Raw genomic sequence first — 17290 nt, forward strand, 5'->3', positions numbered from 1 at the left:
ATTTAGAAATACTAGATTGTTTTCTGTCAATGGTGGTTTTCTGTTTTGATTTTGTGTGCTTTTAGTCTTAAGCGATGTCATTTTAGGTATTTTTCTGTAATGCTGACTGTAGTTTGGATTTCTCATTGTTATTTGTGAAAGTTATCCATCTTTGCCTGCACAGGGGAATTGACTGCAGTGCATAGCTGCGGAGCAGGTTGAGATTTTAATGACTTTTAACTCGCATGTTATCATCAAAGGATTCTGATTATTTACCAGGCTATTTATTGTTGGATCGTGCTGATATGTGAGAAGTTTCAGAGATGTATCCTCTTTAAAATGAGATTTGTTTTCTTTACTGTAGCTAAGATGGACCGTATGTGTCAACTAAATCTTAATACTTACGGAGGCGATAGATTGTTTTAGAAACTGGAGAAACTTGTCTAGTGGTACTGAAGGCTACCCCTTTAGCGTCCATGGTGCTAGGGAGCCACCATGTGGACTGGGTAAACCTCACAGCCATGTCTCTAGACGAATCAAGTTTCTCTCCATTGGTCCATTGTACACCCATGTATTTCCACTTCCCAGCAGTTAAATGTTAAGATGTGGTTTTTCTACTTCTGTTAATATATTTGTCAGATGCACACATCACTTTTTTTTCTTTTTTGTAACCAGAAATCACTTGAATTTAAGCTGTAGACCCATCACATTTCTCATGGAAATGTGAACTTGAAAACAAAATGTGTTGGCCTAATTGTTTCAAAGGTTTTGGAAGGAGGTCAGCATCACTTTCATACGCAACACAAACAAATTAATTGCTCATAATATAAGGTTGTTTATAGTCTTGAGAAAAACAGCATTTCACACCTTTTTCCTCAAAGCACTTTTTTCTAATGAGATATATATATATATAATGGAAGGTGTAATCAGTCTTCTCTTCGTCTTCCCTCCCTTTCATCTCTCTATCCCTTCTGCCTGCTCTCTTTCTCCCACTTTCAAAAGCTCTAGGTCCCGCACTCGCTCACGCTCCAGATCTCATTCTCCATCCCACAATAACCGAGAGCGGAACTACCCAAGGGAGTACCAGAATAATAACCGCGAGTTCCGGGGCTACCACCGAGGCTTCCGGAGGCCCTACTACTTCAGAGGCCGAGGGCGTGGTTACTTCCCACGGGGGCGCTTCCAGAGGGGTGGGGGAGGTGGCTACAACAACAACTACCGCCCCAATAACTGGCAGAACTACAGGCAGCACCCCCAACAGCAGCAGCAACAACAACAACAACAACAGCAGCAGCAACACCCCCACAGCCCGAGACGGGGACGATCCCGTACCCCTAAAAAGCGCTCGGGTAGCCCTCGTTCCCACAGCCACTCCAAGGTCTCGGACCGCTCTTCCTCGCCCCGATCCCGGCGTTCCCGCCACTCCTCTTCCTCACATTCCTCCTCTCCCACACGCAGGTCGGGCTCTGGGTCAGCCACGCAGAACTCTAAGGATGTCAAGGAGGAGCGCTCTGCCTCCAAGGAGGTCCATAAGAAAGGAGGAGGAGAAGGAGATGGCCAGCCCGTGGAGATCACAGGGGTGTCTGCAGGGCCTGATGGGAGCGCTGGTGGGGACAAGCCCAAGGCTAACTGGCAGGGTGTGACAGATCATAGCAACAGCACCAGCCCCAGGGGGTCAAGTCCTCAGGTGCGCTCAGCTGTTATCATTGGTCAGGGCGCCCCAGCTTCGACCCAGTCTAGTCCCTCTCCTAAAAGCACTAATGCTAATGGCTCCAATTCCAATGGTGCCCCCTCATGGCAGATTCAGACAGTGGGCAGTTCACCTTCCACCAAAAGCCCTTCTCAGAAAAGCCCCACACCTGTGTTCTCTGGCTTTGGCTTCTTCTCTAAAGATGACAACCTGTCAGGAGATAAAGCAGCTATATCCTCAGTGTTCAAAAGGTAATACAAATATTTTTATCCTTTTCTCTTTGCCACTTATGAAATATCTTTAGAAATGAAAGGCTAACACACACACTACCATGTTTTTCTCATTTTTTGGTGGAGGAATTTACTGCCCCAAAGTACACATTGTAGCACACGATTACTGTCAACATTTTGGTCAAATACCCTTTTCAAGGCTAGGAAATATTTGTCATATTTTTTTGAAACCTTTTATTTAGTGTGGTTAGTGGATAGTTGTAACGTGCCAATTGTATGAGTCTAGGACTCTTTCTGAGAGTCTTTTATTTGTATTTAGAATTCATGGTTCTTTCCCAATGAGTCATGCACCACATATAATTATTTGTCCCTGGTATTTTTCCTTGGACCTAAGCCCTTAGGGAAGTGGTGGTCATCATAGCAAGCTGAAACAGGAGTTTGTAAGTTGAGAAGGCATTACGGACCCTTGGGAGTTTTGAGACGTGTGTGTTTTCTTGGCCAGTCAACGCTGCACTAACCATGACAAATCCCTCATGGCTTGGGCCTTTGAAGAGGGGAGATCTTTTGCTGGCCGTCATATTCTATGTTTATAACTGTATCATCCATTACCCTATGTCCTCCACAATCAATGGGATTTTTACCTACACCATTGACAAGCGTCCTTATTTCTTTCACATTGTTTTGTAATTAAGTTGCAGGGCACTCACCGGAACAGTTGTCCGAGATGCATTTTAACACGGTTGTTTCTCTTTCTCTCCAACATTTTCTAGGTTCTTGGAAGAGCACAATCATAAGAAAAAGCAGTCTGCTTGGGAGAATGGCAGAGAGATGGAAACTAATGATGGGGATGTTGAGCGGGAGAAAGGGAATGGCATGAAGGCCTCTGGGGGCATCTTTGACAGAGAGCCCGACAAAGGGGAGAACGAGAAGTACAAGTACATGGAAGACTTTGACGATGACCGGAACGTGTCGTTGAACAGCTTCATGAAAGCCTCCCCTTTCTTTTCCTGCGATGGCGAGGAAGAGGACGAGGAGATGATACCCAAGTCCCGTCCCAAGGTGCTCCGCAAAGAGCATGCCCGGGAGGACGACGGGTCGCCCAAGCCCAAGTGCAAAGTCACCCTCTCGGCCAGGGAGCTATTTGAGGAGCGCTTCGGCAAGTGGGAGGACCTGGCCTACTTGCAGGCGGCTGCCAAAGACGATGATCTTGATGCCATGGTGGAGGAGATTTACCGTAGCCAGAAGCAGGAGAAGGCCACGGCCATAGCTGCGGCCTTGGCCAAGAGAGAGGCCATAGCGGGCATGCTCAGAGGCTTCTCCCCAGAGAACGTCAGCAAAGACAGGAGGATGGAGAAAGCTGCCTCCAGCCTGTCCCCCATACCCGCACCACGGAGGAACTCTGACCGGGAGATGTTCATGGTCAGGGGGGAGGACTCTCCCCCAAGGGCCTCTGAGAAAAGAGGAGCGGAGTTCAGCGTCAGAATGGATTCCCTCAGAGATGACGTGGCAAGGTAAGCAGAATGCACCATCATCACATAGATTCACATAGAGACTCTGATGCCTTATCGCCTTAGATAAGTTTCAATCTCCATTAGCAGAAAGCCATGACTCATGAGACGCACTCTTTGGCTCAGGCCTGGACCATGTTTTACAGCCTCTTTGAGTCATAGTTCTATGAAACCATGAGCTTTATGAAAATGAATTAAGATGTGTGCTAAGACAATTGAGATAATGAAATTACCTCTCCCGATTTAAATCTTTCAGGTGTTGTTTATAAAAGTCTCATGAAAAGGATCCCATTCTTTGTTTTCTGTTTATTTTTGCCAAAAAGGGCAAAGGTGAAACATCAAGTGAAATGTTTTTGTTGTTGTTTTGTCTCTTCCCCAGTTCCTCTGGTGTTATGGTTGGTGAGCGAAGGTTATCACGGGATCTTGTGCATCCTACTAAAAAGGAGCAGGAGTTTCGCTCTATCTTCCAGCACATTCAGGCCACACAGTTACAAAGGAGTCCCTCAGAGCTGTTTGCACAGCACATTGTCACCATTGTCCACTACATTAAAGGTGACTGACCTCTCTCACCTCTGCTCCTTTGCAACTGACCAGTCTCTCTGCTAGCTGTGCATTTACACAGGTGCAAGTTTAGGTGCAATTGCGATATCAAAAGGTTTATATAGCCTATACAGTATATCAGTTGATATTTCAAACTGAAAAAGGTTGCCAAGTGCTTGTGAATCTAGCCGTGCAATGCAATCCTGTGTGGGAATGATTATGGAAAAATATTGCTGTACACCGAAAAAACATGGAGTCGTTTTTCAGGCACAAATGTTATGTAATTTCATTTGGTTTCGAGAACCTTTCCAAAAATGGTTTTCATTGCTATGACACATTTGCATAGTTATTATACCTTTTGTGATCCTACATGGCTAATAAAATCACATTTAAATATATATATATATATATATATATATATATAATCGTTAATGCAGTAGCTGAAAATGTAGTTTTTATGGTCACAAGCTAATACTGTATGTAACTTCTGAATTTAAAGTAATGGGAAAGTGCATTGGCACCGAACGTACGGTCATATTTGTTGTTTAACACAAGTTCTGGTTCCTGTTGATTACAGCACAGCACTTTCCATCCAACGGAATTACTCTAAATGAGCGATTTGCCATGTACCAAAGAAGAGCTGCACAAAAAGAAATGATGAAGCCAAGAAAGAGCCCAGAGATACACAGGTAGAGTCTCCTTCTGAGTGACCATCTCACCTTTCAGTGTGCTGTGGCATCACCTCTAGTTTTATCAAAGCTTGCACAGGTATTTATCTTACCTTTTGTCATTCAGTGCAGGTTCAATGGTGGTCTTGTTTGCTATGTGACATCCTGGAGTTACATATGTACATCGCTCGTAGACTTATTCATTTTGGTCCTCATCTGATCATCACTGAAAATAAGAATAATTCATTGCAGTCATTTCAGTCCTCGCCTGAGCAGCACAGACTTGGAACTAAGAGTAATTCATTGCAGTCATTTCAGTCCTCATCTTAACAGCACTGACCTAAAATGTTTTAGAGTAATCCCTTCCTCGTGTTATGTTTGCAACCAGAGCTGTGGAAAAGTTAAGACCGTGTGTATTTCTCTCTTGCAGGAGAATTGATGTTTCTCCCAGTGCTTTTAAGAAACACTCTCACCTGTTTGAGGGGATGAAAAGCTCCGGGGATGGCAGTTACAAGGTGACTGAACATTTTTGAAATATGAAGTATTTTGGGAAAACTGACAAAACAACAGCAAGTGAGCGAGCCAGCCATCCCCCTTTAGACTGCGTTCTCCGTCTAAGCCTGTGCTTGTCTTTGAAGGGAGATGCATAACGTCTCAAAGCAAATGCAAAACGAGGCACATTGAATTTGTTGTGTGTTATATACTCCCCCTCCACGTATGATGATTTGGTGATACTGTGGGTACAAGCCCCCATGAGACCATTGAGTCGAAAAACATGAGGGGTCAGAAATGGAAACGGCCAATTGAATCCTGTGTCCAAGCCATTCAAAGGACTCTAAACAAATGTCATAGTAAGTATTATTCTTCAACAAATAAGGGGAAATATAGTCAAAAGCAAAACCTGTTGTACGTATAGAGTGCTTATACAGTCTCTAGTCTAGGCCTACTTATTACTTCGGTCGTTTGATGAAATCGGAATGAGACCATTTTGCGGTATGGTTAAGTTGAACTTTCTTCAAAACGGAAACACTTTAGGGGAATGAAACAGCGTGAAAGTCAATGAACTCAACCTTCAGGAGTTTGTAACCTCATTATGTCCGGTTGTATCGCAGAGGTTCAACATTGTGTTGTGCAAACCTGGGAAAGTACACTGAACAAAAATATAAATGCAACATGCAACAATTTAGAAGATTTTACTGAGTTACAGTTAATATGAGGAAGTCAGTCAATTGAAATGAATGTTTCAGAGACTAAAATCTATGAATTTCACATGACTGGGAATACAGATATGCATCTGTTGTTCACAGATACACTATACATCTCTGGAAAAAAAATATTTTTAAAGACCACTGCAATATTATCAGTTTCTCAGGTTTGACTATTTATAGGTATGTGTTTGGGTAAAATTAACATTTTTGTTTTATTCTATTAACTACTGATAACATTTATCTCAAATTCCAAATAAAAACATTGAAATTTAGAGCATTTATTTGCAGAAAATGACAAGATGCCGTGTTGTCAGACCTCGGATAATGCAAAGAAAATAAGTTCATATTCATTTTTAAACAACACAATACTAATGTTTTAACTTAGGAAGAGTTCAGAAAATCATCACGGATCCTCCACCAAATTTCACAGTGGATGCGAGACACTGTGGCTTGTAGTCCTCTCAAGATTTGTCATCGCCAGCCCAATCTCCAGACCTGAACCCCATTGAAAACCTCTGGAATGTGGGTGACTTTTTATGCCTCTCCTGGCACAAAAATGCAAGCAGCTCAGCTTTGTTTTATGGCTTGTGACCATCCATTTTCCTCTTGATCACTTTCCAGAGGTTTTCAATGGGGTTCAGGTCTGGAGATTGGACTGGCCCTGACAGGGTCCATCACAAAGACAAATCTGCCTGATTCCAGCCTTGCTGAAGCACCCCCAGATCATCACCGATCCTCCACCAAATTTCACAGTGGGTGTGAGACCTGGAGAGGCCTACAAGCTACAGTGTCTCGCACCCACTATGAAATTTGGTGGAAGATTGATGATGATCTGCGGGTGCTTCAGCTAGGCTGGAATCGGGCAGATTTGTCTTTGTGAAGGACGCATGAATCAAGCCACATACAAGGTTGTCCTGGAAGAAAACTTCCTTCTGCTCTGACAATGTTCCCTCTGAGGATTGTTTTTTCCAGCAGGACAATGCTCCATGCCACACAGCCAGGTCAATCAAGGTGTGGATGGAGGACCACCAGATCAAGACCCTGTCATGGCCAGCCCAATCTCCAGACCTGAACCCCATTGAAAACCTCTGGAATGTGATCAAGAGGAAGATGGATGGTCACAAGCCATCAAACAAAGCCGAGCTGCTTGAATTTTTGCGCCAGGAGTGGCATAAAGTCACCCAACATCAATGTGAAAGACTGGTGGAGAGCAGGCCAAGACGCATGAAAGCTGTGATTAAAACTCAGAGATATTCCACCAAATATAGATTTCTGAACTCTTCCTAAGTTAAAACATTAGTATTGTGTTGTTTAACAATGAATATGAACTTATTTTCTTTGCATTATTCGAGGTCTGACAACACGGCATTTTTTTTGTTATTTTGACCAGTTGTCATTTACTGGAAATAAATGCTCTAAATGACAATATTTTTTTATTTGGAATTTAAGAGAAATGTTGTCAGTAGTTAATAGAATAAAACATTTTTTTTTTTTTTTTCCCTAAAAACATACCCATAAATAGTAAAACCAGTGGTATCTCAATTTTTTCCAGTGCTGTATATACAAAAGTATGTGGACACCCCTTCAGATTAGTTGATTATGCTATTTCAGCCACACCAGTTGCTAACAGGTATATAAAATCAAGCACACAGCCATGCAATCAACATAGACAAACATTGGCAATATAATGGCCTTACTGAAGAGCTCAGTGACTTTCAACATGGCGCCGTCATAGGATGCCACCTTTCCAAAAAGTGTTTGTCAAATTTCTGCCCTGCTAGAGCTGCCCCGGTCAACTGTAAGTACTGTTATTGTGAAATGGAAACATCTATTAGCAACAACGGCTCAGCTGCGAAGTGGTAGGCCACACAAGCTCACAGAACGGGACCACCGAGTGCTGAAGCTGCCCGTCAAAACTATGTCCTCGGTTGCAACACTCACTCCCGAGTTCCAAACTGCTTCTGTAAGCAATGTCAGCACAATAGCTGTTTTGTCATGAGCTTTATGAATGGGTTTCCAGGGAAGACATTTTCAGCTTCCAAGAATTGTGAACAGATGCTTGCGACAGGGGGCTGTGCATTAATATGGTAAAAATGAGGTGATGGTGGCGGATGAATTGTACGACAATGAGCCTCAGGATCTCGTCAAGGTATCTCTGTGCATTCAATTTGCCATCAATAAAATGCAGTTGTGTTCTTTGTCCATAGCTTATGCCTGCCCATACCATAACCCCACCGTCACCATGGGGCACTCTGTTCACAACATTGACATCAGGAAACCACTCGTCCACATGACGCCATTCATGCCGTCTGCCATCTGCCCGGTACAGTAGAAACCGGGATTATTCCGCGATGAGCACAATTCTCCAACGTGCCAGTGGCCATCGAAGATGAGCATTTGCCCACTGAAGTCAGTTACGACGCCGAACTGCAGTCAGGTCAAGTACCTGGTGAGGACAACGAGCACGCAGATGAGCGTCCCTGAGATGGTTTCTGACAGTTTGTACAGAAATTATTTGGTTGTGCAAACCAACAGTTTCATCAGCTGTCCAGGAGGCTGGTCTCACAGGTGAAGAAGCCGGATGTGGAGGTCCTGGGCTGGCGTGGTTACACGTGGTCTGCGGTTGTGAGGCCGGTCGGATGTACTGCCAAATTCTCTAAAACGACGTTGTGGCTTATGGTAGAGAAATGAACTCTCTGGCAATAGCCTGCCAATGGCACGCTCCTTCAAAACTTGAGACATCTGTGGTATTGTGTTGTGTGACATTTTAGAGTGGCCTTTTATTGTCCCCAGCACAAGCACAAGGTGCACCTGTGTAATGATCATGCTGTTTAATCAGCTTCTTGATATGCCACACCTGTGAGGTGGATGGAGTATCTCAGCAATGGAGAAATGCTCACTAACATGGATGTAAACAAATGCGTGCACAATATTTGAGAGAAATACATTTTTGTGCATATGCAATATTTCTGGGATATTTTATTTCAGCTCATGAAACATGGGACCAACACTTTAAATTTTGCGTTTATATTTTTGTTCAGTGTAGTTCCAGAATGGTCTGTTTTCACTTATGCTGGTCAACTGTAACGCAGCAGCCGTTAAACGGGCAGTTCCCAGAATTTGTTGGTTATTTATGGTCTTGTAACAGTTCTCCCGGCCCCTCGCATGCAGTGTGCAAACAAGACTGACTGCAGACTGACATCACTTCTCCACGCTAACCCATAGCATGTCCACATCCTTGTGTTCTTTTTCTTTTTACCTGCACAGGACGAAGGTAAAAAAATGAAGGGTGACTCAATGGACCTTCGTCTGGATATTGAGCGCCGTAAAAAATATTCCACCCGGGAGAGTGATTATAAACAGGATAGGGGGAGAGATTCAGGAGACTCCCCAGAGGCTAGCAGGGAGAGGTCCGCTGAGAAATCCTCCAAGCACCACAAGAAGTCCAAGTATGTTCAACCAACTCACGCTCTATAACAGTGGTTCTCAAACTTCTCCCCGGGGCCCCCAGCTGTTCCACGTATTTGATTTATTGCATAGCTAGCACACCTGATTCAACTTGTCAACTAATCATCAGGCCTTTGACGAGGTGAATCAGGTGAGCCAGTTCAGAGCTACAGCAAAATTGTGAAAGGTCTGAGGGTCCCTGAGGGGAGTTTTTTTAGAACCACTGCTCTATCACAAGCATCACAATTACTTGACTTTACTACATTCTATTTACTACGTTTACTTTACAAGTCCTGTTCATATCTAAAACTAGCCAGGGTTGTACAAGACAAGCAATGGAGCCAAATGTCAATAACAATAAACTGACTTTTAAAGGGGGTTTTGGTCCCTCAACCTTCACCTCTTCCTCCAGGAAAAACAAGAAGAAGCCATCTCGCTCCTCCTCTTCCTCTTCTTCTGCCGAATCTCACAGGGGAGGAGACTATCCCCACGAGGAGCCTGAGCCCAAAGACGAAGGCTTTAACAAGGCCAGGCTGGGGCCTCGGGGGGACTATGTCGGTCCCACGGAGAGGGGACGAGGACGCGGAGGCTTTGTAAGTCTGCTCATGGACGTGCGCTCATATTAATTTTTAAAAGTAAAGGGTCTAATAAAGAAAATAAGCGTCAAGAGAACAAGACAAAGTACAACCACAACTAACCTGAAACAAAACATTTAAAATAGAAAAATATGTTATGATGGCACGTTTGTTTTCTTCTTTGACGTTGCACTTGGACAGATTTCTACCGGAAAACTCAAACTCAAGGATAGTTATTTTAATTTGTGCAATAATTATTGTCTTCTTGTTTTTATGATCTGGGTTCTCTGTGTCTGACTCATATTGCAGCAATTTAGAATAAGAGGAAGGGGCTGGAACAGGGAAAATGACCAGGGAAACAATTCCAACAGTAATACCGCTAACATTTGCATACCAGTTCACCCTAAGAATGAGGACTGGGACCCAGAGTACACCCCCAAGAGCCGAAAATACTACTTGGTAGGTTTGTACCCATGCCATTATAAATTATATCTTTGTTTCCTCTTGCCTATATATAACATTCCATCCTCAAATGAATTCATTCCTCAAGTCAAATCGGTGAATTCACCAAATTCGCAACTCCTTTGAACTTGCTAACAATGGTATTACCTTCAAACTCACTTCAAGATATGAACTGTTTCTCTCTTTTCCTGTCTTTCCATTTCTCCTTCAGCATGATGACAGGGAGGGCGAGAGGAAGTGGGTGGACAACCGAGGACGTGGAGGACGGGGGAACTTCCTGCGTGGCAGCAGGGGCCGTTTCATTATCCGGAAGGCCAGCGTTGGCTTACCCAACAACCACGCCAACAACAACAGCAGCCCCAAGTGGACACATGACAAGTTCCAGGTCAACGGGGGGAAGGAGGAGGGCGAGCCCCAGGAGGAGGACACAGAGCAGGACCACAAAGACCAGGAGAAGTCTGAAGACATGGAAAACACTGAGCAGTGAGGGAGCTCAGGGAGAGAGAAACATTGTACCAGCACAGTGGAAATGTTCTACTGTCTCAAGTCATCTGGGTCGTGTTGAAATGGATGAAAACGGACTGAAACGGGAGGAAAGGACTACCTGGACTTGTCCAATAACAAACACTGTCCAATAAGAAACTACCTGGACTTGTCCAATTAGAAAAGACCCTGCTCACAGCCTATATCCATCACAATGGTTGGACATGGGAGAGCTTTGCCCATGCACAAATACACACATTAGGAATCAATCAGGTCTAACTTTGACACAATATCTTTACTTATCATTATGTTATACCTTTGTCAGGGTATAGCTAACTTGTGTTTTATCTGCTTATAGTAGAAACACTGTTAGACAGTGAACTGCTGTGTTGGAATAGGAAATCTACGTAACCAACCTCTGCGCTTGATAGGTTAGCGTGATGAACAGTACATTGTGGGGTGTTATGCCTCTTAGTACAGGGCTGATGCAACATTGCATAACATTTTTAAAAACATTTTTATATCTTGACGCAAAAAAGTCACATTTTTACAGAGCATGACAGGAGGATCTTTTTGTGCCTTAGACTTAATAAAATATGTAGGACACATATTTATATAATGAAATGACATTTGAGGCCAAATGGATGAATACTATACTAGAAGATAAACATTTTATTTATTTATTATACGGTAGTGATAAATCGTACACTATTACACAGTAGATATCTTTTTAGACCAGTTTAGCCATCAACTGCAGAAAATACAGTAAGTATACTGTTGACTTTAGCAAGTTTTAGGATTCAACAATGTAACCTACGGATTCAAATACGTAACCTGCTGATTCAAATACATAACATTCAACTACGTAACATGCAACTTTGCAGCATGTTTCTGGATTCTACCAGGCTAAAGTACAGCTAGAGGCAATCGAATCCCCTTTTTACATGACAACTGGGCCAGTGTCTAATGGTCTATATGGTTTAGACCGTATGGTTTATAGTGGTCTTGCTAGTCCAGCATCTTGCAAGTGACCCCTCTGACAATGGGACCAAATTGGGTCAAAGGTTATATTCTACAGACCTGCACTGTGGAGTGAAACAAGATGCTCACAGTCCCCTAGAAGAGCAAACAGCAGTGGTGGAAAAATGACCCAATCGTCATCCCTTAAAAGAAAATGACTCAAGTAAAAGTTGAAAGTCACCCAGTAAAATTCTACTTGAGTAAAAGTCTAAAAGTATTTGATTTTAAATATACTTAAGTAACAAAAGTTAATTAAAAAAATATATATACTTAAGTATCAAAAGTAAAAGGATAAATAATTTAAAATTCCTTATATTTATCAAACCAGACAGCACCCTTTTTTTGTTTTTTAAATTTATGGATAGCCAGGGGCACACTCCAACACTCAGGCATAATTAACAAACAAAGCACGTGTTCTATGAGTCCGCCAGATCAGAGGCAGTAGGGTTGACCAGGGGCGGTCTCTAGATAAGTGCGTGAATTTTACTGCCCCGGCTAAGCATTCGAAATGTAAAGAGTACTTTTGAGTTTCAGGGAAAATGTGCAGAGTGAAAAGTCCATTATTTTCTTTAGGAATATAGTGAAGTCAAAATTATAAACATTAAAGTAAAGTACAGATACTCCCCCCAAAAAACTACTTAGGTAGTACTTTAAAGTATTTAAATACTTTACACCACTGGGAAACAGAGACTGTTAAATAAAATGGCATACCCTGTCTGCAAAGTCACAATGGGCTACCTGGGTGTTAATCTTGTCTAGTTTGTTGAGAATCCTCTATTGGATTGTTATATCTTGTACATTTCAAAACTGTTAACTTGGGTTGGGGGTGTGTACTACTTATTAATGGCTCAATTTATAATTATTTGTAGCAATTAATGCTTCCTTTGTATATGAAGAAAAAAATGGTGATTGATTATATCACGGCATTGATTAGATCATGGCACACTCAATGCTTTGATGTGATAGGTTTTCTCATTGAATGGGGACTTTTCCCCCTTGTACAACGTCTGTTAAGTTTTGATTGCTGAATAGTATGTGTGGGGTGCAACACAGTAAACTTTGGTTGAATATAAAATAAAACAACTTCTAAGGTATTTGAATTTGATCCCCAAAAAATTGTGCTGTTCAATAAAATATAGTTTATAAAAAATTCTAGAAAAAGTAGACTGTTGCACTATTTGGATTTGTTTGTCTTGCTGTGGGAGGCACTACTCTTTAATGTACATGATAAATGTTGTGGTTGACACTTTCATGTTCAATTCTATGTGGTTGGGGCAATAACTTTTTTAAATGGTTCCTGTAGACAATGTTTTTCAGATGTAAATTAAAAAGAACTTTGGTTAATTTAACATCTGTTAAATTTACTTCTGTGTTGCTTATTTTTCATATCTTTATTCAATAAGGAGTTGAAAATCTAACATTTACATTATTGACACCTGTCTATACTGTACTGGAAAGGTGAGGTTGTAAGAGCCAGAGCATAGACCACACAGTACATGCACTATACACATAGACACAAGAGCAGAGATTTATAAGTCGTTATACTGACTGTCAGTACTGTATTCTGTGTATAGGGAAGAGAAGTGGTGAATGCTTTGATTTACAGATGTAGGATCTTAATTTGATCACTCTTCTGTTGTTGAGAATTTTACTGCACTGCAGGAAATGCAGATAAGCTTCATCCTTATTCCAAGATGGCGTAGCAGTCGGATGTGTGTTTTCTCTTGTCTTGTGTTTTGTCTTCCTCGTTTTTTTCGTATATATTTTGTATATATTTTAATCACTCTTTCCATCTAAGGACTGAATATACTTTCTTGCAACCCACCTCACCCAATGTGGTACGGATCTGCTAATTTTATATTTTAGAACCGGAACCCCCATCAGCAGCTAGCCAGTTAACTAGCTAGTAGGCAGTAAGCCACTGCTAGCGGTCTTCAAACAATCACCCCTCATCACGGTCAAATGGCCATGCTAGCCATGCTTTCCACCTGGCTACTGCTACCCCGGCCAACAGCTCTGCACCCCCTGCAGAAGCCTGCCCAAGTCCCCCCCGCTTCTCCTTCACCCAAATCCAGACAGCTGATGTTCTGAAAGAGCTGCAAAATCTGGATCAATACAAAGCAGCAGGGCTAGACAACCTGGAGACTCTCTTTCTAAAATTATCCGCCAAAATGGTTGCAACCCCTATTACTAGCTTGTTCAACCTCTCTTTCGTATCGTCTGAGATTCCCAAAGATTGGAAAGCTGCCGCGGTCATCCCCCTTCAAAGGGGGAGACAATCTAGACCTAAACTGTTATAGACCTATATCCATCCTGACCTGCATTTCTAAAATCTTCGAAAGACAAGTTAACAAACAGACCACCGCCCATTTTGAATCCCACCGTACTTCTCCACTATGCAATCTGGTTTCCCGAGCTGGTCATGGGTGCACCTCAGCCACGCTCAAGGTCCTAAACAATATCATAACCGCCATCGATAAAAGACAGTACTGTGCAGCCGTCGTCATCAACCTGACCAAGGCTTTCGACTGTCAATCACCGCATTCTTATCGGCAGACTCAATAGCCTTGGTTTCTCAAATGACTGCCTCACCTGGTTCACCAACTACTTCTCAGAGTTCAATGTGTCAAATTGGAGGGCCTGTTGTCCTGACCTCTGGCAGTCTCTATGGTAGTACCACAGTGTTTAATTCTCGGGTCGACTCTTTTCTCTGTATATATCAATGATTTCGCTCTTGCTGCTGGTGATTCTCTGATCCACCTCTACGCCACCTCTAGAATATGTGGACAACTACAAATACCTAGGTTTCTGGTTAGACTGTAAACTCTCCTTCCAGACTCACATTAAGCATCTCCAATCCAAAATTAAATCTAGAATCGTATTCCTATTTCGCAACAAAGCCTCCTTCACTCATGCTGCCAAACATACCCTCGTAAAACTGACTATCCTACCGATCCTTGACTTCGGCGATGTCATTTACAAAATAGCCTCCAACACTCTACTCAGCAAATTGGATGTAGTCTATCACAGTGTAATCTGTTTTCTCACCAAAGCCCCATATTCTACCCACCACTGTGACCTGTATGCTCTCGTTGGCTGGCCCACGCTAAATATTCATTGCCAAACCCACTGGATCCAGGTCATCTATGAGTCTTTGCTAGGTAAAACCCAGCCTTATCTCTATCAGTAGCACGCGCTCCAGCAGGTATATTTCACTGGTCATCCCCTAAGCCAACACCTCCTTTGGCCGGCTTTCCTTCCAGTTCTCTGCTGCCAATGAATGGAACAAATTGCAAAAATCACTGAAGCTGGAGACGTAAATCTTCCTCTCTAACTTTATGCATCAGCTGTCAGAGAAGCTTACCGATCACTGCACCTGTACATAGCCCATCTGTAAATAGCACACCCAACTACTGTACCTCAACCCCATATTGTTATTTATTTATTTAGATATATTTTTTGCTCTTTTGCACCCCTATATCCCTACTTGCACATCATCATCTGCACATCTATTACTCCAGTGTTAAAGCTATATTGTAATTATTTCACCTCTACATTTCACACTACATTTGCACGCACTGTGCATAGATTTTTCTATTGTGTTACTGACTGTGCATTTGTTTATCCCATGTGAAACTGTGTTGTTGTTTTTGTCGCACTGCCTTACCTTATCTTGGCCAGCTGTAAATTAGAACTTGTTCTCAACTCCCTTACCTGGTTAAATAAATGTGAAATTAAAAAAATTCTCTCTATTTTTTTTAAACATAAATTCACTGAAACTACACTCTCAAACACGGTTGGCACTCCAGTTTCCTTTTCACCTCATTTAGCACCTGATTTTCATGACTTGGCACAAGTGAGGTGGTGGGCCTTTCCCCTTTTGCTCTCTATTGCTCCTCTATTATTCCTCAGGTGACTGTTGACATCACAGATTCCCATCACACCAACTCATTGAATGCTCTTCTCCTTGAAGTTTGCGGTTGTGTAAAAATATATATATATTTTGCCTTCAGTGTGTGTACTTCACTGTATTTACGGTTGGGATATCGCTCTTCAACTGTAAAAGTTCAAAATCGCTGTTAGGACGTCTTTAACAGTGTTGCACGTTTATGTACAGTCGTGGCCAAACGTTTTGAGAATGACACAAATATTAATTTTCATAAAGTCTGCTGCCTCAGTTTGTATGATGGCAATTTGCATATACTCCAGATTGCAAAGTCCCTTTTTGCCATGCAAATGATCTGAATCCCCCAAAAACATTTCCACTGCATTTCAGCCCTGGACCAGCTGACATCATGTCAGTGATTCTCTCGTTAACACAGGTGTGAGTGTTGATGAGGACAAGGCTGAAGATCACTCTGTCATGCTCATTGAGTCGAATAACAGACTGGAAGCTTCAAAAGGAGGCTGGTGCTTGGAATCATTGTTCTTCCTCTGTCAACCATGGTTACCTGCAAGGAAACACGTGCCGTCATCATTGCTTTGAACAAAAAGGGCTTCACAGGCAAGGATATTTCTGCCAGTAAGATTTCACCTAAAAACAACCATTTATCGGATCATCAAGAACTTCAGGGAAAGCGGTTCAATTGTTGTGAAGAAGGCTTCAGGGCGCCCAAGAAAGTCCAGCAAGCCCCAGGAACATCTCCTAAAATTGATTCAGCTTGCAGGAATGGCAGCAGGCAGGTGTGAGTGCATCTGCACGCACAGTGAGGCGAATACTTTTGGAGGATGGCCTGGTGTCAAGAAGGACAGCAAAGAAGCCACTTCTCTCCAGGAAAAACATCAGGGACAGACTGATATTCCGTAAAAGGTACAGGGATTGGACTGCTGAGGACTGGGGTAAAGTCATTTTCTCTGACGAATCCCCTTTCCGATTCTTCGGGGCATCCGGAAAATAGCTTGTCCGGAGAAGACAAGGTGAGCGCTACCATCCTGTGTCATGCCAACAGTAAAGTATCCTGAGACCAGTCATGTGTGGGGTTGCTTCTCAGCCAAGAGAGTGGGCTCACTCACAATTTTTGCCTAAGAACACAGCCATGAATAAAGAATGGTACCAACACATCCTCCAAGAGCATCTTCTCCCAACCATCCAGGAACAGTTTGGTGATGAACAATGCCATTTGCAGCATAACTGAACACCTTGCCATAAGGCAAAAGTGATAACTAAGTGGCTCGTGGAACAAAACATCAATATTTTGGGTCCATGGCCAGGAAACTCCACAGACCTTAATCCCATTGAGAATTTGTGGTCAATCCTCAAGAGGTGGGTGGACAAACAAAAACCCACAAATTCTGACAAACTCCAAGCATGGATTATGCTAGAATGGGCTGCCATCAGTCAGGATGTGGCCCAGAAGTTAATTGACAGCATGCCATGGTGGATTGCAGACATACACACACACACACACACACACACACACACACACACACACACACACACACACACACACACACACACACACACACACACACACACACAC

General features: G+C 42.7%; 1 protein-coding gene across 5 annotated transcripts in view; it reads left to right on the plus strand.

The window, feature by feature from the left end:
* thrap3a (thyroid hormone receptor associated protein 3a) overlaps window positions 1-13159 on the plus strand; it is a 30143-nt gene extending 16984 nt beyond the window's left edge. For 2 of the 5 annotated variants that reach the window (XM_021595463.2, XM_021595470.2), the window contains 9 exons: window positions 988-1920; window positions 2670-3410; window positions 3787-3959; window positions 4525-4636; window positions 5046-5130; window positions 9091-9272; window positions 9683-9863; window positions 10155-10304; window positions 10519-13159. In XM_021595463.2, coding sequence (XP_021451138.2) covers window positions 988-1920; window positions 2670-3410; window positions 3787-3959; window positions 4525-4636; window positions 5046-5130; window positions 9091-9272; window positions 9683-9863; window positions 10155-10304; window positions 10519-10794 — 2833 coding nt within the window. In that variant the 3' untranslated portion in view covers window positions 10795-13159. Of the gene's footprint in view, window positions 1-981; window positions 1921-2669; window positions 3411-3786; window positions 3960-4524; window positions 4637-5045; window positions 5131-9090; window positions 9273-9682; window positions 9864-10154; window positions 10309-10518 lie in introns of all 5 variants that reach the window. The other 3 variants (XM_021595459.2, XM_021595466.2, XM_021595475.2) reach the window with 2 other exon arrangements.
* Window positions 13160-17290: the final 4131 nt, after the last annotated feature.

This window comes from Oncorhynchus mykiss, chromosome 3, assembly GCF_013265735.2.
Source record: "Oncorhynchus mykiss isolate Arlee chromosome 3, USDA_OmykA_1.1, whole genome shotgun sequence".
Taxonomy (NCBI): Eukaryota; Metazoa; Chordata; class Actinopteri; order Salmoniformes; family Salmonidae; genus Oncorhynchus; species Oncorhynchus mykiss.